The sequence below is a fragment of the Pararge aegeria genome, chromosome 11 (assembly GCF_905163445.1).
Source record: "Pararge aegeria chromosome 11, ilParAegt1.1, whole genome shotgun sequence".
NCBI lineage: Eukaryota > Metazoa > Arthropoda > Insecta > Lepidoptera > Nymphalidae > Pararge > Pararge aegeria.
This window is the reverse complement of record NC_053190.1, coordinates 17,476,246-17,500,524: the sequence shown is the minus strand read 5'-3', so window position 1 is coordinate 17,500,524 and position 24,279 is coordinate 17,476,246. Positions and strand designations below refer to the sequence as shown.

The 24,279-nt window shown below is 36.5% G+C and overlaps 2 protein-coding genes across 9 annotated transcripts; one reads left to right on the top strand and one right to left on the bottom strand.

Annotated features, from left to right (window-relative positions):
* Positions 1 to 3,193: 3,193 nt before the first annotated feature.
* Positions 3,194 to 13,558, top strand: LOC120627273 (STE20-related kinase adapter protein alpha). 2 transcript variants are annotated; one of them, XM_039895202.1, is made up of 7 exons: positions 3,194 to 3,531; positions 4,863 to 5,095; positions 6,691 to 6,868; positions 7,740 to 7,920; positions 9,686 to 9,809; positions 11,089 to 11,210; positions 11,316 to 13,558. In XM_039895202.1, exons 1-7 carry the CDS (start codon positions 3,367 to 3,369, stop codon positions 11,390 to 11,392), a joined length of 1,080 nt encoding a protein of 359 aa, XP_039751136.1. In that variant the 5' UTR covers positions 3,194 to 3,366; the 3' UTR covers positions 11,393 to 13,558. The 2 variants fall into 2 exon arrangements, with proteins under 2 accessions (XP_039751136.1, XP_039751135.1); XM_039895201.1 differs by having other exon boundaries at positions 7,740 to 7,932.
* Positions 13,488 to 23,829, bottom strand: LOC120627272 (triokinase/FMN cyclase-like). 7 transcript variants are annotated; one of them, XM_039895196.1, is made up of 15 exons: positions 23,702 to 23,829; positions 21,916 to 22,069; positions 21,329 to 21,392; positions 21,117 to 21,227; positions 20,863 to 20,951; positions 20,414 to 20,503; positions 19,955 to 20,072; positions 18,943 to 19,070; positions 18,709 to 18,826; positions 17,986 to 18,221; positions 17,182 to 17,344; positions 16,642 to 16,789; positions 15,976 to 16,075; positions 15,078 to 15,205; positions 13,488 to 14,439 (listed from the first exon to the last, which is right to left on the bottom strand). In XM_039895196.1, exons 2-15 carry the CDS (start codon positions 22,054 to 22,056, stop codon positions 14,325 to 14,327), a joined length of 1,749 nt encoding a protein of 582 aa, XP_039751130.1. In that variant the 5' UTR covers positions 22,057 to 22,069; positions 23,702 to 23,829; the 3' UTR covers positions 13,488 to 14,324. The 7 variants fall into 7 exon arrangements, with proteins under 7 accessions (XP_039751130.1, XP_039751134.1, XP_039751129.1 ...); XM_039895200.1 differs by having other exon boundaries at positions 21,916 to 22,065; XM_039895195.1 differs by lacking the exon at positions 23,702 to 23,829 and adding an exon at positions 22,801 to 22,891.
* Between the last annotated feature and the right edge of the window lie 450 nt (positions 23,830 to 24,279).

Below are 24,279 nucleotides of genomic sequence, written 5' to 3'. Positions count from 1 at the left end.
CGGGCGCTTTCGTGCTTTAATTTTAGAACTTGGCTCTCTCCCCGGTTTTATATAGACGTGAGTACATCGTATAAAGCGTATTCGAGATACGGAGACCGCATATATATAGGAATTGCCGCTTTTTATTGAGCGGATTGGAAATTTTTGCATACCACCCGTCCGGCGGACAGTCTTTCAGTTCGCTTACTTATTTGGCGCTTGGAAAACGCTGTTAGATATAACAAGGACTTTCGCAAATCCCAATAAGTAATTACTTTAACCTATAGGTTAACAACTGTACTTAGAATAGTTTTGTTTTCTCATTGAAGAAACGTGGTTTCGAAAGCTTTTTATAAGAAGGAAGTTACTGCAGCAAAGAATTAAGGCTCACTATAGTAATATTGTTTTGGTTTGAACATATTCAACGTATTAATTTCCGTTGATGCGGTGAAGAAGTGATAGCCAAGTGGTTAGGATTATAACCTCACTTTCGGCGGGCCGAGTTCGAATCCAAGCACGCTACCACTGCCGAGTTCTAATCCGCACCACTAACTGTTCTAAGTTACGTGCGTTTTATGCAAATGACTTGACAATGAATGCATTTGACTCTGCAACTGTTAACCGTTATGCACTTTGATAGCGAGAGCAGTGTGTTATTGATCCGACTCTCTTTCCTTCCACTTTGCCAATGACCTTCAAGATTATCTCTATCCCTTCTGGCAATGAGACCGAAGTACTCGAGAATCCTCTCGTGGTTGATAGACTCTTAGTAATTTTAAGCTGTCTCAATATCGATGTGTTGGTCCTGTGTGCCGTCCACGAGATTCACAGCATTTCACTCCAGCACAACATCTCGAAAGCGTCTATACGGAAAAATAAGTACGCGGACAAGGCATCTAGATAGAAGAAGAAGAAGAAGAAAAAGTCTTTATTGAACATACAAATATAAACCAGGTTAAAAAAAAAAACGATAATATACATATGCACAAAGGCGGCCTTATCGCTTGAAGCGATCTCCTCCAGACAACCTTTGGTTGAAGAAACATATTAGAGAAAACGGGATAGTGCAATACATACTAATACTACATATATATAGTAAAAACATATATATATATATATATATATATATATATATATCCATATATAAACTTAAATACATATTACTATTTAAACATACACATAAAATACATAGATATTTTGCTACAAACTAGACAGGAAATAGTCTTTTAACCGCGATTAAAAGATATTTAATGATTTGGACTGTCTTTTATCCCTTGGCAGCTCATTCCATAAATTAACCACCTTCACCGTAAAAGAATTGCTGTACGCCATAGGTGAGGATGGAATTTGCTTCTACGGCGTGAGATGCAATCAGAGAACAGGGAATGTGGTATTAATGCAAACAACTCTTCAAAACACTCTCCGTTTTAAAGTCGAAAGAGCACGCAAATGGGTAACCTCAGTGCCCAAGGGCCTCTAAGCTGCAAGTCAATTTGGGATTGTCAACAGCTATCCTCCTTCCTTTTTATCGGATACATAATATCCGATAACATGGAAGGAGTTGGTAAAGAGGTGCCCAAAGATGTGAGCAGTACTTAATGAGAGGTTTTACATAGTAACTTCTTGCTCTTTAGAACACTCCAAGCTTTTTGAAGCTAGTTAACCTGGCCCTTCCAAGTGAGCGCGGAATTGGACTTCGTTCTAGATGTTTCCACTTAGGATCTTAATGCTATTACGAGTAAAAGTACTTAAAGATAAATTAAATCTGGAAAGAAGTTCTGCGGTGAACGCGGTTTTTTAATCTGTAAACGAGCAAACTTGGGGTTTTGGTTACACTATGGTGTAATGTAACCAAAACCCCAAGTTTTTTTTTGGGGGTGGTTGGTACAAAGGTTACACAATTGTGAAGGTATTAATTACATAATTAAAAAAAAAACTGTGCACTCCATTGAAACACTCAGCGGTGATAGCATAGTGGCTAGGACATGGGCTGCACTGCCGGGTGGCCAAATTCGAACCCCGGCACGCTTCTCTAAATGTGTAAGCTATTTACATATCACTTGCTTTAACGCCGATGTAAAACAACTCAATAAATGTACGTAACTGGCATCTTCCGTCCCTTCCTTCCGATACGTGGTCTAGAAAGACGAACTACCTACGGAAACCAGTTTTAGTAGTAGTCGTTTTAGTTTGATTTTTTGTCCAAAAAGCGGACATCCTATTTTTATTTGCTTATTTGTTAAAGTTTACCTACGATTACAATACGATGTAAAGAACTCCCGAACGAACTATCATTATGTACCAATCTGATAATAGATTTTTTACTGTGGTTGCAAAAAAGCCATAAAAAACTAAATTCCTTTATTAGGATCTAATTTTCACTTTATCTTTTATTGTATAGAAGTACGTACGATAGTATTGTAATTGATAAACAAAAAAGAAACGTTTTTTTTTGAGCTTTTCCAAAGGTATAAAGCAACCAATTTTGAAACTAAATTCTAGATTTTCCATACCTCTGAAAAAAACCGAATACAAATCTTATTGGATATGGGAGTTATTAGTTTCAAATTATTTTATTAGTGCTGCTGTCAACCTTATTCAAAGAGAATGTAAGCTAGTTACTTTACCTATAGATTTTATTTCTACGAATAAAACAACAAACCAAATGATACTATTTTAATTATTCAATTATTCTCTAGCAATTTTTTTTATATCTAAGCAAAAGCATACTTTTCGTTTCAACCAACCTCAAACCAGAAAAACGGCAGGATATTTTTGTATACCGGCTTGTAACACCAATTATGAATTGATTTTAATGAAATTACACTGTCACAAAATATTTTAAAAAGTCATAAGACAATTATTCAAATTAAAAAATAGGTTGCAGCCAACCATTCTATTCCATATTGGTTTTATGGCTCGCGTTCAGATTTTAACCGTTTTAATTTTACCGCCACATTCTACGTTCCAAATTTCCACGTCCGACATTTAGGGTATAATGTCTATTTCTGAACGCCTTAATTCCTAGATTAAATTTATAGAGATAACTTCTTTAAATCTTTGTTACTACTTTATTAAACTTTTATTCACGTTTATTCATCAAATTCATTGAATTGAAGTTAAAAAATACAACAAACAAATCCAAAATATATGGTACGAAACAGTAACATGTTTCCGAACGTATGTTTCAAACGTCAATCCTAAATAACAAAAGTCAAAAACACTATTTGTTATTTTATTTGCGTTCTTTGTTTTTGTTGGAATTGAATAGTTATTTAGTGTAAAGCAATAAATTATAATCATGTGTTCCTAGTTCGACTCTTATTACAGTCGAAAGTAGATAGAAATATCGCCGTTTTATAGTTTTATATCTCGTTGTCTGGTGCAATGTTTCATCCAAATATAAACGAGTATCAGCTGACTTCGATCATAGCGGAGTGTTGTGGAGGCGTTGCAGTGGTATACTCTGCAGTTTACAAACCGTATAATGAAAATGTAGCAATCAAAAGATATTTTGTGGACAAGTCTAAGGAGAAGGCCAACTTAATTCAGGTATGCAAATAAAATATCTGTTTCTGTAGCTTCATACGTTCGTAATTACCACTCATACAAAATCTTAAATTTGGAACGTGATGACTGGCGGGAAAACTAAAATTGTACCTAACTGGTTAAGTCCGCATGTACCACATAGTCCAAGGTATAATTACTGCTACTAATTTTATTTATTTTATTTATTTATTTGTGAACAATAACATAACTTATAACATTATAATTACATTCTTGTTTTGCTGAATTCTGAAAATACAGTACAGGTTTACTGTCAAGAGATTTTTAGTGTTAACCATTGATTTAATATGTTACTAATGTAACACCGAGTTAGGAATGTGATGTGTTTTTTATCATTTTTATTAAAACATCTTTATTGTATGATAAAGGAGAACAAACAATGGATAGAACTAAAAATATCATGTGCAAAAGGTTATCCAATCTCAAAAGTGATTTCTTCCAGGCTACCCATACAAATGTAGTATTTTCATATTATCAATGACAAATATTTTTTTTTTACAGTTATTAAAAATCACCAGGCAGTGTATTCCACAGTGTTGCTGTGTTTTTAGTAATGGACTCTGAAAGTAAAATTTCACCACTCTTAAGTTAATTTTTTTAGAATAATTGCTAAAAGCATTGAAATGTACACAAGCTGAGGAATTTAAAGCATTTTTCAAGGTATTAAAGGAAGTGGAATAGATACCTTCAAGGAAGCCACATAAGTTTCTTGTGATATTATGCCATATGATTGTATTTCGTGAGGCCTAAAATTAGTCTCACAAAGAAGTTTTAATCAACCATTATAAACAAAAAAAGCGGAAGCAAAGCTATAGCCTAGTGGTTTGGCTCCCTTTCTGGGTGACCAAGTTTATTTCCTGGCACCCACCACAGTTAAAATATCTATTAATTGCTGTACAGGTGCAGGAAAAACATTACGAGGAAAACTGCATGTCTGAAAGTTCTCCATAGCATTCTAAAAGGTGTGTACCATCTACCAATCCACACTCGGGCAACATGGTGGACTATTGCCTATACCCTTCTCATTTTCAGAGGAGAAGCATGCCTTGTAGTTGGCCAGTAATAATGATAAATATAAATAAATATACTACGACAATACATACATCGCCATCTAGACCCAAAGTAAGCATAGCTTGTGTTATGGGTACTAAGAATTATTATATGAATAATATACGTAAATACTTATAACATATAGATAAACACCCAGACACTGAAACCCACGGCCTCGGCCCAGTAAGCAGGGTCGCTGCCCACTGCGCCAATCGGCCGTCAAATGATGATCATATCTCTTACATAACTAAATATATTGTTCACAGCAAGATATCTTAACAAGGAAGGAGCTCCAGCATCCCAACATTCTGCCATACCTCACGTCATTTGTGCACGGCAGAGAGCTTTATGTGGTCTCCCCACTAATGAACCTGGGCTCATGTAGAGACATCCTAGACAGGTACTTCCAGGAGGGCCTGCCGGAGTTGGCTTGCGCTATCATTTTGAGGGATTTGCTACTGGCTTTGCAGTATTTACACAGACAGTTTTATATTCACCGGTAAGAAATATTTTTTTAAAAATTACTAGGTATATACTTTTTAATAATACTAATACTTGGCTGGCATCACACCTGGTATGCACCAATCCGTCCCAGGTGCAGAAATCTTGGGTAAAAGATCAGTGTTTGAAGATACTCATATCAACAAACAAAAACTCTTCTCTACTCTTAATTTATAGCTGCCAAACGTGGTCTATGACAGAAAATCACACACAAACTAAGAACTTGCCAATGGGGCATAGAAATGAGTATGCGAGGATATAAAAGAGGAGATAAAAGCGAGCAACCTACATAAGAAAGGTAACAGAAGTTAAAGATGCCAACAGGTAAGTTAGAGAATTGAAATGCAAGGACAGGCCACATGCTAAGACAGCCAGTAGAGAAATGGACAAGAAGTCTAACGGCTTGAAAAAGAGGAAGGCAGCTGAAAAGATGGTCCGATGACACTAATAAAGTAGCAAGGTTGTTGTCGTAAAGGAATGCAAAGGTAGAAAATAATGGAAAAGGTTAGAAAGGAGGCCTATATGTTTGCAGGACAAACTCGTTTGGAACCGCATTTATATGGCAGTTAAAGGGATTCTTCTCTTCTGCTTGCGGCTCAGGTTCGCCTCCCTGATGTCACATCGACCGGTTGCGATCTTTTGTGACGCCGCTGTCTAGATTCCTCAGCAAGCATTGGTCGCTGCCAATAACAGCAGCACTTTCCTTGCTGGAAGAAATGTAGCATCTACTGGTTGCATTATATAATTGCCCAAAAGAATTCTGCGTTTATGCATTCAACACGGGCAGGAACAGATTATCCTCTTTGCAGTCTGCATAGATCTGTGTCCTGCAGCTTTAGGTTGAGCATGTGTCGGTTAAGCCCACAGTGCTCCGTGCCTACTAACATATATATATATATATTATGTCCCTATATGGAAACCTTTAAGTAAGCTGGAACAGCATTCCAAATACTTAGTAATGTCGGTTTCACTTCTAAGTCTGATTGAGATTTCCAAGCCTATAGGTTCGAATCTCATATGAGTTGTTTTTATTTTATTGAGTTTGAAAATATAAGACAACTCTATATAACAATTTATTTAATTGTATACTTAAAACTAGTTTTCCGCAACTTTTTGTTACAATAAATTTGTATAATTATTTTAATATCTACCTGTGTTCATATAATATGTCGATATTAACAGCTGCCTATAAAAGTTAAGTTTAAAATCATAAATTTAGTAAGGATCAAATCTAAATTCGGTCAACATTTAACCAGTCTATATTTTATATTTATATATTACGTATATTTATTTAAATTGTATATGTATTTGTATCTTTACATTTTGGTATTTATGTATATCTATCAACACTCTTGGCACTATCCCGTTCTCTTTCTGTAAGTCCTATCTACAAAGGTTGCCTGTAAGATATTGCTTGCAGCAATAAGGCCGCCTTTGCATGTCTATATCGTGTATTGTATACTCCTTACTGTTTCTTTTCCTGTATGTTATACGTGCAATAAAGTTATTCTTCTTCAGGCTCTTTTGATGGGAATTCCCCACAAAAAGAATGTGAGAGTTAATTTTCAACAGATTTATGTGCATCGATTTCAGAAGTGTCCGCGCGAGTCATGTCCTGCTAGACTCAAACGGCAATGTCCGCCTGTCGGGCCTCCGGAGCGCGGCGTCCATGATGGTCCGGGGTCGGCGGCAGAAACAGCTCCACAGCTTGCCACCACCCGACCACGACAACGCAAACCTAATGTGGCTGAGCCCGGAATTGCTGGAACAGGTGACTTTACCCGCCACAATTATTTTCAAAAGCACACAGGTATAAATACAACTTTATAGTCATTATCATTGATATATTGATTCCTACATATTGGATAGAAGCAGGCGTTACTTTGCTGAATTCCATGATTTATTATGAAAATTAAGCTTAATTTGCTATATAAATAAATGTTGACATTACATTATTTATTTTGACGGCCGATTGGCACAGTGGGCAGCGACCCTGCTTTCCGAGTCCAAGGCCGTAGGTTCGATTCCCACAACTAGACAATATTTGTGTGATGAACATGAATGTTTTTCAGTGTCTGGGTGTTTATATATTATAAGTATTTATGTATATTATTCATAAAAAATATTCATCAGTCATCTTAGTACCCATAACACAAGCTGTGCTTACCTTGGGGGGGATGTGTGTATTGTCGTCGTATATTTATTATTATTATTATTATAAAAGTTTAAAATTTACAATATAATATTTTGAAGAACTTGGCTACATAGGCGGCTAGCTGCGGTGTGTACAGTATATACTAGTGTGGGATTCGAACCCACGGCCTTGGCTCAGCAAGCAGGGTCGCTGCCCACTGCGCCAATCGGTCGTCAATAATAATATTTTAAAAGAAATCACCCAAACAGACAGCCATCAACTATGAGAACGACACCAACACTACAACATGTACTATACAAAAACCACCAATCCTCCACAAAACGAATTCACAGTGAATTTAAACAAAAATTCGAAAAAACCGCGTCCGCGCACGAAGCCTTTCGCCCTTTCCCACAGACACACTCACATTTATAATATTAGTAGGGATCAACATGCGTTATCGCAAATTGTTGTCCACTATCCGAAACAACGTTTTCTGGTTTTCCAGAATCTCAAAGGCTACAATGAACAATCGGACATGTATTCGCTCGGCGTTCTGTGCTGTGAGCTCGCTAACGGAGCCGTGCCATTTGCGGAGGTGCCCACCACGCTTATGTTTACTGAGAAAGTGAGGGGGAGTCGACCGCAATTACTAGATTGTTCTTCATTCCCAGAACCCCTGGATGACGGTGAGATGAAGAGTGAGTGTTCGTTTTTACTAACATGTGACTGTTCAACTAAAACTTTTTATGTTGTAAACTTTTACTTGTGTTTTTATTTTGCATGTGAATTTACACAAATTGTAATCAAAGTACTGAAGATAGCCAAAAAATTTAATAACTTGAAAAGCTCATAATGATACAGTTGGTTTCTGAAATTTGATCCTTTGACGGCCGATTGGCGCAGTTTTCAGCGACCCTGCTTTCTGAGTCCAAGGCTGTGGGTTCGATTCCCACTACTGGAAAATGTTTGTGTGATGAGCATGAATGTTTTTCAGTGGCTGGATGTTTATATGTATATTCTAAGTATTTATGTATATTATTTATAAAGTCAAAAGTCAAAGTCAAAGTCAAAAAATATCTTTATTCAAGTAGGCCCACAGGTGGCACTTTTGATGCGTACATAAGAACCACACGGTAGTGAGATGATGGCGATAACCACATTCGTAAACTTAAAACTAAAGCTACGAGGGTTCCAAACGCGTCCTGGTCTAAGAAGAAGCCCACAACAAACTTAGCCGGGTGTTTTTTTTTTTTTTGTTATCACCATCTCACAATGTCATTTTAAATTATTAGAAGAGCAACCTGGTTAGAGTATATTAAATAATAATTTATTAAATATTTATAAAAAATATTCATCAGTCGTCTTAGTACCCATAACACAAGCTACGCATACTTTGGGGCTAGATGGCGATGTGTGTATTGTCGTAGTGTATTTATTTATTAAAAAAGCTATAGAGAACTTTTTTGTTATTCCTTATTCTTACATCGTGTTCAGTTTAGTAACTTCATGGCCGTACATATCTTATACAAGTCAATGGGGTCAAACTTGGGACATCGTGTAACAAGGGGGTGTTACACGATGCCCCAAGTTTACCCCATCGCTGAACTAAACCGTGGAATGCACTCCCAACAAGCATACGACAGTCAAGGTCACTAGACATATTCAAACATGCCGTTAAAGCCCATTGTCTTGAGTAATAAAGACGACATTAAAAAAAATATATATGTTCATTAATTTGGTTCATGTATGCAATATTAAAATATCCGCACTGAATTAATAAAATCCTGTATTAAGGATTACATGTATAATAAAAAATCTTGGGTATGAATTGCTCTAACTTCATAGCGAATTCGACTGTGAGATGGTGATAGCAAAAAAAATACCTGGCTAAGTTTTTTGTGGGCTCTTAGGCCAGGTCGCGTTTGGAACCCTCCTAGCTTTAGTTTTAAGTTAACGAATGCATTTATCACTTTCACCTAACATTAGTGTTAACATAAATAATAATAAATAATAAATATACTACGACAGTACACACATCGCCATCTAGTCCCAAAGTAAGCGTAGCTTGTGTTATGGGTACTAAGGTGACTGATGAATATTTTTATGAATAACATACATAAATACTTATAATATACATATAAACACCCAGACACTGAAAAACATTCTTGTTCATCACACAAACATTTTACAGTTGTGGGAATCGAACCCACGGCTTTGGACTCAGAAAGCAGGGTCGCTGCCAACTGCGCCAATCGGTCGTCGAACATGTTAAATGTATGAACGCTTCATAAGTGCCTGTGATAAGGTCTACATGAATAATACCTTTTTGAATTTGAATTTGATTTTTTAAGGATCATACAAAAAGACAGAGTTAGTTTGTAAAGCATTTTGTCGTGCGAGTAAACCTTGAGAACTTTTGTCGTTGTCACATTAAAGAATATGATTACGCAGGTATGTATAACACAGACAGCGGAGTCGGGGACAGCGCAGAAGGGATGTCTCGCTTGAGGGCAGCTTATACTGCGAGGAAGCTGAGTGACAACTTCCACCACCTTAGTGACCAGTTGTTACAGAGGCATGTACCATGTACCATCATAAAATAATAAATAAATAATCAATAATAATTGTTGGATCAAGGGTCGGATACAGAAGGCAGTAGTCTTTGCAAGCGGAGGGTGTTTTTTTTTTACTAGCGTACCCAGCCCGCTTCGCCGTTCTAGATTTTGCTTTATTTTATTTAAACAATAAACTTACATCATTAAATTTTTTATTTAAGTCTCATAATATATTAAATCATTTATTTCTCTCCGTATTCATTCTCTTCTATTCTCTTCTCGAGCGGGTGAAGATCATAATCTACACCCATGTACACCCAACAATAGAATATCATCATAGTAAATAAAAGCTGTATTTGACACCACCAAACTTACAGGATTACTCGCCAGGTCAATCCGGAGATTAAATGAAATTTTCATTGAAATCGGTCCAGCCGTTTCGGAGCCTATACGGAACATACACTTTGTCTTTTATATATACAGATAGATATACATAAATACTTAGAATATACATATAAACACCCAGACACTGAAAAGCATTCACACAAACATTTTCCAGTTTTGGGTATCGAACCCACGGCCTTCGACTCAGAAAGCAGGGTCGCTGCAAACTGCGCCAATCGGCCGTCATACCAACAATCAAAAATATTAACCCATTGCCGGCCCACTACGGGCACGGGTCTCCTCCTACAACGAAAAGGATATAGGATGTAGTCCACCACGCTGGCCCAGTGCGGATTGGTGGACTTTACACGCCTTTGAGAACATAACGGAGAACTCGTGCGTGCTGGTATTCGAACTCTCCCCCAAAAATGAAGCCGAAGTTCTAACCGTTGGGCCACCACCGCTATGTACTATGTAAATCCTACTAATATAAACGCGAAAGGGATAAATTGATGTTTGTTACTCATCCACCCAAGAACGGATTTTGATAAAACTTTATAGTTATACAGCAGAATAACAAAAAAATTATTGTGTAAATTGAAGATATTATAAAAATCAAAATATAAAAGTTAGTAAGTCGGAAAAAAATCTGTCATCTGAGAACTATATGATAATAAAGTAAAGCGAGATTGGTCTTTAAAAAATCTAGACAGATTTACAAGACAGCATATGTATAATGGCTTTCTTTTAAATTTAACTCCTTTTTTATTGTAATTAAATTTATTTGAAAATAATACCATCTTACTTTTCCTGATGGCGTGTGAAGTCTACCAATCCGCACTTGGCCAGCTTGGTGGGCTCTAACCCTCTAGTTACTTTGTTGAATATTAATAAAATTGTATTTGTATACTCCAGGGACCCGGAACGCCGGCCGTCAGCCGCTCAAATCCTAAACCACCCGTTCTTTAAGCAAATCAGAAAGACTGACTTCTTGCCCAGCCTCATTGGCCGGGTTAAACCTATCAAACCTGACCCGGGTAAGTATTACGTAACTTTACTTTGACATTCGTGTTTCTATACTCGTTACCTACGCCACAGTTGCGAGACTAGGGGAACCTATTAAATTAGTAAACATTTTTCAGATGACATATCGGCGCTTATATTGCAAGAGAAACTTTCGGAAATGGAAATTGAAAAGACGACCGAATGGGACTTCTAGCATAAACTAAATTATTTTCCTCGTAGGTAATATTTACTATTAAATACGATTAGAGGCATGCACAAAATATATCACGCTAAATCCTGACATACAAACAAAATTCGCCCCACTTTGGCTGTTAATTATTTACACAGAAATCGGAAATAAGTGCTGAATGCCTTTTTTTAAGACAGTTCTTTATACAAGATTATTGGTGCCTCAACATATAATTTAGGATTTAAAAAGAACCCGTCAAATATTTAATAAACTACAAGGTTTTTTCCAGCCGAATCGGGAATTCCCCGGGTATGGATCTGACACACATAGCACACGCGTTCTAAAATCAATTTAGGATTCGTTATGAAACCATAAACACATGACCCGCTTATTTAAATACCTTGCACATATACCGCTGCATTTCGCTTTGTGCAATCGCCAAGGTGATTTCGTATCCGGCTTGCGATAGGCGTTATTTGCTAAACATTATCGCATTGTTGTCAAGCGTCACTTTAGCATACAAAAAAAAATCAAAAGTGGCGTTTGACAGCAAATATTGCCATAACCACCCTGCGAGTCAACGAAACAATATACAACGTGTAACCGAATTACGAAATACTGTTCTAGGGTGCAAAAGTATATGTCATAAGAAATCACCCTGTAAAAATATTAAATCAAAAGAAGCATATACATTTTTCGATACAAACAAATTGACAACCCTATTGAAGGTAAAAGGTCGAGACGCGCATAGTACCTACGCTATGACAGGAGTCACTTGATTTAATTTTGCATGTGATGTTAGGGCTGTATCTGATCTCTTTGAGCAAAAACCATGGCAGTTGTTTACTCAAAAATTATTAGACTTTGGTTTCACATACATAATAATGTACCTCTAAACCCTGTGAGGGAATATTTCGGTTTTCATTTACACGTTGTATAATAAATATTTCAGTACAAAAGGAGTAGGTTTTACACGCGTTGTTTGAAGCGTCCAATCAAGGCGAATAACTTGCCTCTGTGATCGACCAATCACAAGGCTTGATTAAGCCGGCTGGTCCTGTGATTGGTTGAACGCGAGTGCCAATTGGATTCCGCCGAGTAAGCAGATAGGAACCTCGTGTAGCCATCGTTTTACAATGCTGAACTACATCATCGTTTTACACGCTTTTCCCCAATTCCATTAAGCGCTGATTTTTCAATTGTACTTTGTAGGTGTTAGCAGCAAGTTAGAAACATTCAAATTTGTATACAACAACTGTAATTTCTAATGTACCTCTCACATCAAATATCTGCGATTGAAAAATCGGCCTTAAGGTGGTCCTTGTCTGTGGCATCGCCATACAAAAGTCATTGGCAGATTGACCGCTACGGTACGTTGACGTTTAGATCTGTAGACGTTTAGTCTGATCATAGAATCCAGAACATACAGAAGCCTCATTCTGCTATTATTTCGTGCAGTGCATTGTTACGAAAAACAGTGAAAACGCCCCGCGCACTCTTCACTTCACACCCGCGAATGTTGCTAGCTCACAAACTTTTCCCATTTTCCCCATCGCTGAACGTTTATAACATTAGAGGTAAATAATTTTTTTCAGCTGCTAAATTGATTCGTTAAACGCCTTCTTAATGTGGGAGGAGACCCGTGCCCTGTAGTGGGCTGGTAATGGGTTTATATGATGATGAAATGGAATTAATTGACTAACCGCCCTTTCGAGAAACTGCTAAAGTGGAGTGGTTTTTGATGCTCGGATACTAGTCGTGTACACGGTTTCTGTTTGTTCTTAGTTCTGAGGTTTTATGGTACTTTCATTCGTCTAACAGGTTAGTCCGCTACCGTCTCAGGCTGTATCATAACTTTAGGTGATATTAAAAAAAATAAAGTTTAGGATAATAAATAATAAATAGCAGAATGGTCCGCACTTCTGTATGGAGATGCGACTAAGGCAGGGCTACCTTAATATCATTTCTCAGTCAATTAATCAAAACATATTTTTCCTCACAGAGAACTAAACGAAATGGCTATACTAATTACTTAGTGAATTTATTAGGCAGGTGAATGTACCAAATGACGTCATTGTGTCATATAGCAATACACATACAATAAATATATAATATATAATATTTTATTAACTTGGTGATTGTAACTTATAGAACAATTATTGTTAAATATTGTGATGATTAAAGATACTGTTAGAATCCTTTGTTTTATTTGAAATGTCAAAAATATTAAAAAACGGTGTTGTTGAGGTAAATTTAGTGTTCCTATGTGGACCGGAGTATCCTACTAATATTGTTAATGTGAAAGTTTGTATAGATGGGTGCATCCATCTATTTTTTCCTCTTTTACGCAAATAATTCTGAACGAATTTTGATAAAACTTAACTTAACTATTATATACATCAGACATTAAGACTATAATTTATAAAGATATGGTAAAAATTGGTCAAAATATAATGTAAAAGTTTCAAAGAGCTCTGAAAAAGGACAAACTTGTCAGAGCAGGGTACGATATGACAAAAACAATCACAATTTAATGAATTGTGTACTTTTCATCCACAAGAAAAAAATGCTCGGCACGCTATGACAATCACAAGGTGCTGTCAGTTGTAGTGTGACAAACACTGAATAATAATTCCGACGTCATGCTATGTTTATCAATATGACCCTTACTGTTTCCTTCGCGCGACATGAATTCATTCATGACTAAGGAAGAGGTGACGTTAGTAAATCTCAATTATTGCTAACATTAAACTCGTGTTATTTTACTTTTAAGACTTTAATGACGAGAACAGCATGATTACACCATATCTAAAAGCAGTATTATTTCAACATTGTTACAGCTCTTCTTACAGGATAAAATCCTATTCTTAGTACGATAAGATGTGACATTTAACTTGTATTAAAATAACACTGCTTCAAATAATTGTAGTAAGAGTGAATTCTTTAAAATATGAACCTAATAACTATTAGCGATGTGGTCTAAAATTGCACGCAGCCATATTGCAACTGCCCGCGCGCCCGCATCTTCATCGTGGACGTAGCCGCTCGCTACATACGAGGCTCGTCCCGCTCTGAAAAGTTAAGTCTTTTTTAAAAGTAGCAGTAAATTGTACAACAAGTGCATAAAACATGCTATTCTATACAAGCTGCTTTGGCTGCGGCTGGCAAAGTGGGAAGCGACCCTGCTCTCTGAGCCCTAGGCTCTGGGTTCGATTCCCACAACTGGAAAGTGTTTGTGTGTTTATCTGTATATAAGTATTATAAGTATTGTAAAGCCTAAATCAAAAGATAAAAACTAAAAACCGACCTAACAGAAAATTAAATTTTTCTAAAAATCTAAATAAACCAAAACAAAAAGTTGGTCCTTGATTTAAAACCAAAGATCTTATATTTAACATAAAGACGTAGTCGGTGGCAACCGTAGTGGTGTTGATAACACGGTGTGAATTATAGTAACCGTAGAAATTTACCATCTTAAAGAGGAATAAATGGCTTGTTAGCCAATTGTATTCAGGACACAGATGTAGTCAACGACATGCCATAAAAATTACTTTAATTTATTTTTCCGTCAGATTCTGCGTTACAATATGCATTTTTATGCACAAGTGTTTTAGTGGACCTCAACAGTAGCATCTCAACTGAAATTTAACGCATTCTCGATAATATGTGAAGCTTAAGAATCCATGAAAACCGTATGTAATTAAAATACCTTGCGGACATAGTAGCGGTGGCTTTGGAACCCTTCTCAGCAGCTTCCACAGTCTTCTTTGAGGCAGTTTTGAGATCAGCTTTCAAGTTTTGTTTGTACACCAGCGCAGACGCATACAACGTATCGAGCTGGAAGTAAACATGCACCACGGTCAATAATTCCAATATACGAGACCAGTAGGGCCAAAATGGCTACCACGAGATTACTTATAATGTCTACCCATTACCACTTTAAACAGTTAACTTATCACAATCTTAATTGTATTATTTAGTAGAACTTTTTGTGGCAGATCTCGTCCGGGGAAGTACCTATCTACTGTCGCCATGCTTATTTCTGCCGCCAAGCAGCTTTGTTGCAATGCTGTGTTCCGGTCTGAAGGTCGTCGTTGCCGGTGCTTTCTGTAGTGAACCATCTCCTTTTATGCGTCAATTATTGAAAAATATATATAATTAGAGAAAGAGAATTAGTCTTGACTAGTCATGTTTGGGGGCGTGGCCTACTCGGACGATGCCGTGGCGTGAGGCAAGCGGACTTGGAGGGGCACGCGGGGTACAAGGCTGCGCGCACGCCAAACGGAGCTCAGTTCGGCTTCAGCACCAGAGATAGACGGACGTTATAGTTAATTGCTGTCCATTTGCATAATCATTTCATAAAGTGTTTCTTAAGTTTATAATTATTAATTGTTTTCTTTAGTTTTTGTTTATTGTTTTTTTTTAGTTAAAATAAATCGTAATTGCTAATTATATGTATTGAGCTCGGCTTGCAGAATTTTGGCAAGCAGAAATACATTAAGGTAAGTAAGTACGAAGGTATACTAGCTGCTGTGTACGTTACTAGGATTTCACTAATGTAAATAAGTCTATGTTTTAGTCTGCATAAGATAGTAAGGTAACTCTACCATGGTTCTGTCTCCAGGTTCAGCTCCGCCATATTTAGTTATCGCTTGCATTGCGCTCTCCCATGCTTCTAACCAAGACGACCTATCATTTGATGTAGCACTGAAAGCAAAAAATATGTTTTATACAATTTTTTCCATCAATAGACCTATCTAATAAATAGTTTGCGGGCGTACATATTGGATGGAAGCAGGCGTAACTTGGCGGAATTCCATGGTATAACTAAGCTTAATCTTCTATATTCTGCGAGAATCAAGATAATCGGTGTAGTTTATAGTAATTTCTGCAATCTGTATTATCCACACAAATCAGATCTTCGGCAATGTACTCTCTATAGCTTCGCTCCGACTTCGGCGCATCCGTAGGAGATATTTACTATACAATTAATAATTGTTATGACTTAACGAAGAAGTGAAACGTGTGTAAAAAGTTCCGAGTTGCCGATGATCTGTTTTTCGTGGAATATAAAGATTGAAGAAATTATAAATTACACCGTGTGAGCGTACAATCACATCTTATTTACACACTCTTCTTCCTCATCATCTTCAGAGCTTAAAATGTAGTACTGAACATCCTCCAATATTTTTCAAAAGAAACTAGTATTTATTGTACCATTTTTTTCCGCATTAAACAAAATAAACAAAGGCTTCTTACACGAAATAACTTACTTAGCTATAGCTTGAGATGCTGCAGCGAACCCTAAACTGTAGATACCTCCCGATGTACCTCCCATGTCAGTTTCTGCCATCTCCGACAATTCCCACACAACATTTGAAGGGTACTCCAATGACGCTGTCTCAAGGTATGATAACACCGCTGAAACAAAACAATTGCGCTCAAGCTTTAATCGCCTGGTAAAATGTTTCAGGCAGTGATATCCCATCTGTTAGCACTTCAGTCTCTCTTTCTGGGGGACCGAGTTCATCTCGGATTCCTTCACGGTGAAGGAAAAAATTGTGAGTACATTATGGAGAACTCTAAAGGTCTCCATAAAGGCGTGTGAATTTTAGCAATTAGTCGGGCCGGGATTTAGGCCGTAGTCCACCACGATGTCCACTTGGACATCGTGGTAAACCCTTTAGTTCCTAAAAGAGACCCGTGCTCCGAAGTTGGCCGATAATGGGCTTTTTTATGATAAAAATGTTTTTATCTTACACAAAAATTTGTTTCATGGTAGCCAAAAGCTGCCGAAATATATCAAGTCTAACCTTTCCCGAATTTCTTAAGCGTTATCCCACAATCTCCATCTCCACACCCTGAATCCAGCCTATTGAGCAGCTCCTCATTTCTCACCAACTCTTGGGCAGCCGCTTGCAAACTTCCTCGAAGTATCTCTTGCTCTTTCATTGACAAGGATGGACCGGTAGCAGTCTAAAACAATATAAAAACAGATTATAGTTAATAACGGAATCTATTGGCAAAATAATCAGAGCTGTGTAGCAAACACTATTATGTTTGTAGCTCTGGTTTTCTTCAATTCTAGTAGACATGTACCAGCCGTTATGGATTAACGTCCGTTTTCTATTAGTTCCTAAGCAAACATGTTATTTGTTACAATATAGTATATACGTATAGATATTTTTGACAAATAACAACGTTACTAAGTTATAAATCTTATATTTATTAGATTATGCATGAATTGAATTTAGAAAATGGATATACAAGAATGTGGTCAGATAGCAAATTTCAAACAAGCTATGGTCAAAAGATTATGCACTTAAAAAATTAATTAAAAACTTAATTGAACTAGTACTATATATTTACTTAATCGAAATGCTTTCGATTTCTATGTCGTGCAAGGACTGTTGAAATTATGGACACGTAAGTCAGCGTCGCTTTGTTTCTGAACTCACAGCTACTCCTGCGCTATGCATCTGTACTTTGGGTTAGTTGTATTTCAGAAGTGATGTAACCATTGTGGTTCATAGCTGACCTTCTTGGTAAAGTTAAAGTATGATAACACAAATTTGTGCTGACAAAATTCAACGAGTAAGATTTCCATTAATAAGTACCTTTCTACCATCTCCTTGCAGTAAAGTATCGTCATCACCATGTTCTTCATCGCCTTCCTTCACGGACATAACACCTCCGGTCCAGCCGATTGCTTCGGTGGGTGCATCTAGTAGTTTTAACCAAAGATCCCCATGTTCTTTGTTAAGGTGTAGAAGACAAATCTGGAAGCCCTGCATTTCTAAAGAGGTCTTTAGGTGGCCGGAGATCATTCGTTCCATTTTCATTTGGTTTTGATCTATAGGGCATAAAGTGTATTTGTTAATGAGCAGTTTGACTTTTCATTGCCTAAATATCACAGATAAAGGCTGATAAGTGATAAAGGAGTAACATAGTAGCTGCTTCATCGGAGTTAAATTTAATGGCATACAATATCTGCCAAAAGTAAATATCATTGGTGCACCCATGAAAATACTAATATTTAATTATGTCTGTAAAACTTAATGATTGTTAGTCATCGATCAATAAGGTACCAGTAATTCGCCAAATTTCAGATAACGCGATATTTGATATGTTTCTTTTTAATTTCTTATGTTCATTATTACATTAGCAAGGTGTGCTTGCAGTACTTGATGCACATTTATCACTAGCTGTTTAAACAAAAGTGTTAGTTATCCAAGTTTTAGTTGAACAACTTTTGGTTGTTTGGAGTTTTATGCTTTGACTTTTCGTTTATGACCTTGGCAATAGTTTTTAGCAGAAATACATAATGTTTCAATTCAAACCTAAGTAATCCTTGATTTCCGCTGCAATAATGTTAATTTCCATGAGCGAAGTGCCTCCCATGTTGTTTATCATGACTGCTACTCTGTTTCCGACACTGAGCTTAAGATGCGCTATTATCTGAAATAAAGCACTTCATAAATGCTCTACTGGCGCAAATTAAATGTATATCAGTATGATACCTGTAACTTACCAGTAATGTCCATTGTCGAAAAATATCTAAAGTGTGTACCTACCTTGTCCAGGATTAACGCCACAATTTCTTTAGCTGTGCCCATTTTTAGTTTCTCGATACCAGCTTCACCGTGGACCCCAGCGCCGAGCTCCATCTCATCTGGTGCTATCTCAAATAGAGGCGACTGACCTGTTATTAAAAAATGGCGGTGATTGACTTAAAGGAAACTGTTAATTGTTTATTCAAAACTTTATTGCACGAACACTGCATTTTATCAGACTCAGACATAGAAACGGCTAGGCTAGTCTATTTTAGCTACTTTCACAGCATTGTGTCATATGGATTTTTCCTGCGATCTATAAAATGGGGCCGAGAGAGTCATTAAGAGATACATTTAAAGAAGTTCATATAATTACAATCTATAGCCAATACATATTTGAAAATTTAATGTATGTTCACAAAAATATATCTATGTAAGTAAGTAGCTAAGTTTGTTGTGGGCTTTTTCTTAGACCGTTAGGCGTTAGGCGTTTGTAAACCTCGTAGCATTAGTTTTAAGTTGACGAATCACTACTCACTGCTATGTACACATTTTGTATATAATCAACGCATCAAAAGTGTCATCTTTGTGGCTATTTGAATAAAGAAATATTTGACTTTGACTTTATCAAAAAATAATGATATGGAAAGAAGTAAGTTAGCTGGTTGCTTATTTTCTGCACGTTTGCAACGTTGTTGCTCATTTCTTTCTACATTCATTTACGTTTTTGTAAATGTTCTTGGGAACACCATAATACTGTTCTCTATTTACCGAAACAAAGAACAGCAAAAAACCTATAAGTAGCGTCGTGTATTTGATATCCAGTTAACTCGAACGAAAAGTTTTTTATCCACGTATCTTAAAAGAACTCTTTAGGTGCTGAGCACCCTTTCCCAAAGGTATTCACGGCAAGAATACAGACGCATCTGCTAGGCAAGTGCGTCCCCAATCAAGACAAGCTTTGTCTTATATTTAGGCACATTGAATAAGGATTGTTCGATAAATAAATATAGTTAAAACTTAAATAAAGAACCTGGTAAAGAGCAAGCGCTGAAGCATACTCCAAGAGTTGCCATATTCTTCGTAATCTCTGCAAGAGCATTGTGCATTGAAGATAAATCGTATCCTTTCGCAGACATCGCACCAAGCATCTGGTAACAGATTCATCAATTTGTTTTGATAATTAGTTAATCATGAATGAATGAATACACTTTTATTGTAGACCAAAGAAAAATAAGTAGTTACAGAGATATAAATACATATCAAGAGAGTACAATCGGTGGCCTTATCGCTACATAGCGATTTCTTCCAGGCAACCATTGGCGTAAAAGGAAAAAAACATAGAAAAGAGGTAGGTGGTGCAATAAATAATATTTAAAATTATACAAATATATAAATAAAATATATATTCTATATTTATATAGAATAAAATGATTATATATCAATCAATGATTAAATCATTTTAATCGAGAACTAAAATCAAACTACCTACCTTGAAAAGAAAGACTTCGCCACACATTCCTCTGCCTCCAGTCTTATTAGTGCTGGAAGCAACGTCTTCGCCCACGAAGAATAACTCCGTCTAAAAAATAGCATCAAAATAATAAGACAGAAATTGAAGAAAGTCTTTCTAAAGTGTGCAATAGTGGTGTAATAATGCTAGCAGCGTATTACAGAAATTTAGTAAAATGTGGTTGACTAGAAAGCGAGATATTGTATATGACATTTAAATATCCCTTTGATACAGTTTTAACCCTTTTGTAATTCCATAAAACATGTCAGATAAACTGGCTTACTAAAGATTAAAATGTTCGTGGTTAATCAACATGTCTTGAGTCCCGTCGTGACCACGATCGATGCAACTGGGTCGAAGTACTGACAAATCCCAAAATATTATCGTGGTATGTAGCCGTTGAACTATATTTAAGGAAACTGGCTTACCTTAATTCCTGCGATTTTGGCTTTCTCAGTTGCCTTTCCAAAATTTAATCTATCACCAGTGTAGTTTCCGCAAAATACTAGGACTCCTCCTGAAATTGCAAATTCAGATTGATCCAATATTCGCAGCATCAATTTCTGCTCTAGTCAAAACATTCTGATATCCCAAAAGGTTTAACAGAATGTTGCGTTGTGTGTGGATTTCGGAGACGGCCTTCTGCTTGATATTCGCGTTTGAAATTTGGGCCTGACATTACCTGAATTATATTTGTAAAGTTGTGCGATCGCGTAAAGTACATTGGCGGTTGGTGGAGATGCGAATACTCCACCAGCTACTGCTCCAGACAGCATACCATTTCCTATAAAACCTGCAAATTAGATACAAATATTGGTCTGGGATGGAAACAAATATATTCCATGATCTTAACAACAGCGTAGGCGTCTTGTTTAAGTATGCTGCTTATTTTACCTGCTGCAAAGGGCTCATGTCCAGATCCTCCCCCGCTAAGTACCGCTACTCTTCCAGAATCCGTCTGAAAAATTAAACGATTTATTGATTAAATTAAACAATTTTAGGATATTATGTAGGTATATGAAGCTGAACCAAATATTAAATATTCTTGGATTCTGAGGGGACTCCCTAGATGAATTCATGAAGCTTCTGAGGACTCACAAGTCCCTACCTAAGACCTGAAGCCCGTGATTGGAGTGAAGTGATGCAAGATAGATGCAAGCAGCAAATTCTCCTTTTGAGTTCCGAATTTGCAAATAAGGTACCTACTCAGATGGGTTCTTCTTCTGACTTGCGGCTTGAAGTGTATAAAACAAAGTAAAAATACCCTATAATAGCCCTTAAATATACCGGTTTCTATCCATTTTCTTGTGCTTATGAGAAGGAGGGAAGATTATCCTCTCTTTTATAATTGATATTTTCGAATTCGAATTCTTTCATTCGTAATTTATTAATGAATGAAAAAATTCGTGTTTGAATGAACATGGTTAAGTGCTTATGACTCAAAAGCAGCTTTCAAACTGGTGTTGAGGAAGATAGGTTACCTTTCTTCTTAAAGTGACCACCCGGTGTTTGGGGTGTAGGTGTAGATTGGGGTACAGCGCCACCACTCCGCGTAGGTTATCATCGACACAAGTGTCTGGTGAGTTTAGGACTTTCTTCGTGATCGGCTTGTTGGAAGCCATGTTGCTTATCTATCTGAAGAATAACAAATAATTTATCGTACGTTTTTATTTTTATTTTTTTTTATAAACATTTGTAGGAAATATTAAATATATATAGCGGTGATAGCAAATTTGGTAGGAGCTCGACATCACTTTCGGGGGGGCGAGTTCAAATCCGCTGGGATTATTTATTATTAGACGTTTTGATGATGAAGGTTTTCAGACGGAGGACATTTTGAATCGGCTAACTTTGAACCGCCTCTCTCCGGAATCGCTGCCTGAGCACGGTAACACGGAATCTGATATATTTTCCCCAATTACTCGAAGTCACCTGGACTCATACGAAAAATATGTTTCTTGTTTGAAATGATAATGAAATCCTGGAGAAATCAAGGGAACTTTTCAAAGTTTTTAAGGCACACCCATAGCAATATAGGATGTTTGAAAGTAACTTTTGCATTTTTATTTCAAAAGTTACTTGAAAAAGTAACAAAAAAAAAGTTGAAAAAGTTACTTAAAACGAAACGAAAGACCACGGATATAAATTTTTGCACAACCGAATTAACATGTTTCTACCTGGCAACGACCTGTCAACTTGATGCAAACTTTGCGTTCAACCATGTTTTTTGTATGTAAAAATGATAGACAATACCGCACAAAATATGAAAAACGTCTATCTACCGACACAAAAATCACTTCTTACTAAATATAAGTATTTCCTTTCTCACTTCAATTCTTATTTCTTCTTTATCAATCAATAGGTACCTACTGCCAGCAATTTCTAAGTCGATTAACCACAAGCTTCTATAATACTTCAATGTTATTTGATGGAATAAACAAAAACAACTGGCAGAGCATCGGGGTTTTGTGTTATGAATAGATAAAGAATTCCTTATCTCGTTATGTAAGCCGCTAATTTTATCTCGCGAGTGTAAAGTTTATGACCCCGATGAAGAATAATTTAAGTTTATAATCGTACAAGTACCTAATATAATGAGTAAATTACAACATTATTTGGTATACCTACCTGTCATCCAAAATACAGAAAAAATTAGTGATCATCGGGCGCACTTATAGCTATAGAGCGATCTCTTCACGGCTCTCACCTTCATCACCTTCTTCACCATCATCAATTCAACCAATTGACGTCCACTGATGAACATAGGTCTTTAGTTGGGAGTTCCGCAATCCACCATCCACAATGTAATTTTTTTTACATTTTTTATTCCTTGACTGCAATCTCACCTGGTGGTAAGTGATGAGTCTAAGATGGTAGCGGGCTAACCAGTTAGGGAGGGGTTGCGCCAGGGGGGGTCGGCAAAAGTAGGGAGAACATCCCCCACGCGGCACTCTGGCACGGATCTCCTCTCAGATTGGGAACATATAAATCTTTTTAATATTTAATCACCTCTGATGTCCCGGTCTTAGAGCATAGAAGCAAGCTCCAATGCGGGTTGGTGTACTTTTGATTTATATTTATTTATTTTATTTTTATTTATTTATTTATGATTTTTACATTCTAGAGCTAAATAAAAATAATAACATCGATTAATGTAGTAGGTAGGTATAGATTTTGAACGTACCGCCAACATAACTATGCGCACTACTGGCTACTGAAGGCTAATAAAGGTAAGGTTTTTTTTTTTATTAATGGGCAGTCACTTACCTCTCATATTGTTATCACAAAGTAGGTTTTAATGTACGAGTGCGTATATATGTAGGTAAGTACCTACATGAGGTAAATTAACTTTTTCCACTGAATTTTAATATAAGTTTTTAACTTAGATGCTCATTACATCTCACAAATACAACACAAGAATCTGAATAAACACAACGTAGTGTATATGTGAATTATTATAGATATAGTACCAAAGATATCTATGTCGAGATATGGCGCTCTGATGGTTTAGCTGATACTTTTGCTGTTATAAATGGCAAACTAGCGGTGTTTATTCAAAATGCTTTAAACTACTTTTAGCTCGACGTGGCCACTCGGGTGAAGTGTATGTGGTAGATTATTTTATGAATGAATGAATACACTTTTATTGTACACCAAAGAAAAAAAAAGTAGTTACAGAGATATAAATACATATCAAGAGAGTACAATTTAGTTGCCTTATCGCTACATAGCTATTTCTTCTAGGCCACCAATGGCTTAAAAGGAAAAAACATAGAAAAGAGGTAGGTGGTGCAATAAATAATATTTAAAATTATACAGATATATACATAAAATATAAATCCAAA

Excerpts from the sequence above, each read along its gene's own strand:
- LOC120627273 (XM_039895201.1), top strand. The coding sequence starts at position 3,367 with ATGTTTCATCCAAATATAAACGAGTATCAGCTGACTTCGATCATAGCG. Across the intron at positions 5,096-6,690 it reads AGACAGTTTTATATTCACCG|AAGTGTCCGCGCGAGTCATG; the intron begins GTAAGAAATATT and ends CATCGATTTCAG. Across the intron at positions 11,211-11,315 it reads ACCTATCAAACCTGACCCGG|ATGACATATCGGCGCTTATA; the intron begins GTAAGTATTACG and ends AACATTTTTCAG.
- LOC120627272 (XM_039895196.1), bottom strand. The coding sequence starts at position 22,056 with ATGGCTTCCAACAAGCCGATCACGAAGAAAGTCCTAAACTCACCAGAC. Across the intron at positions 21,393-21,915 it reads TGGTCACTTTAAGAAGAAAG|ACGGATTCTGGAAGAGTAGC; the intron begins GTAACCTATCTT and ends TTAATTTTTCAG. Across the intron at positions 14,440-15,077 it reads ACCGCTACTATGTCCGCAAG|AGCGGGACGAGCCTCGTATG; the intron begins GTATTTTAATTA and ends TTAACTTTTCAG.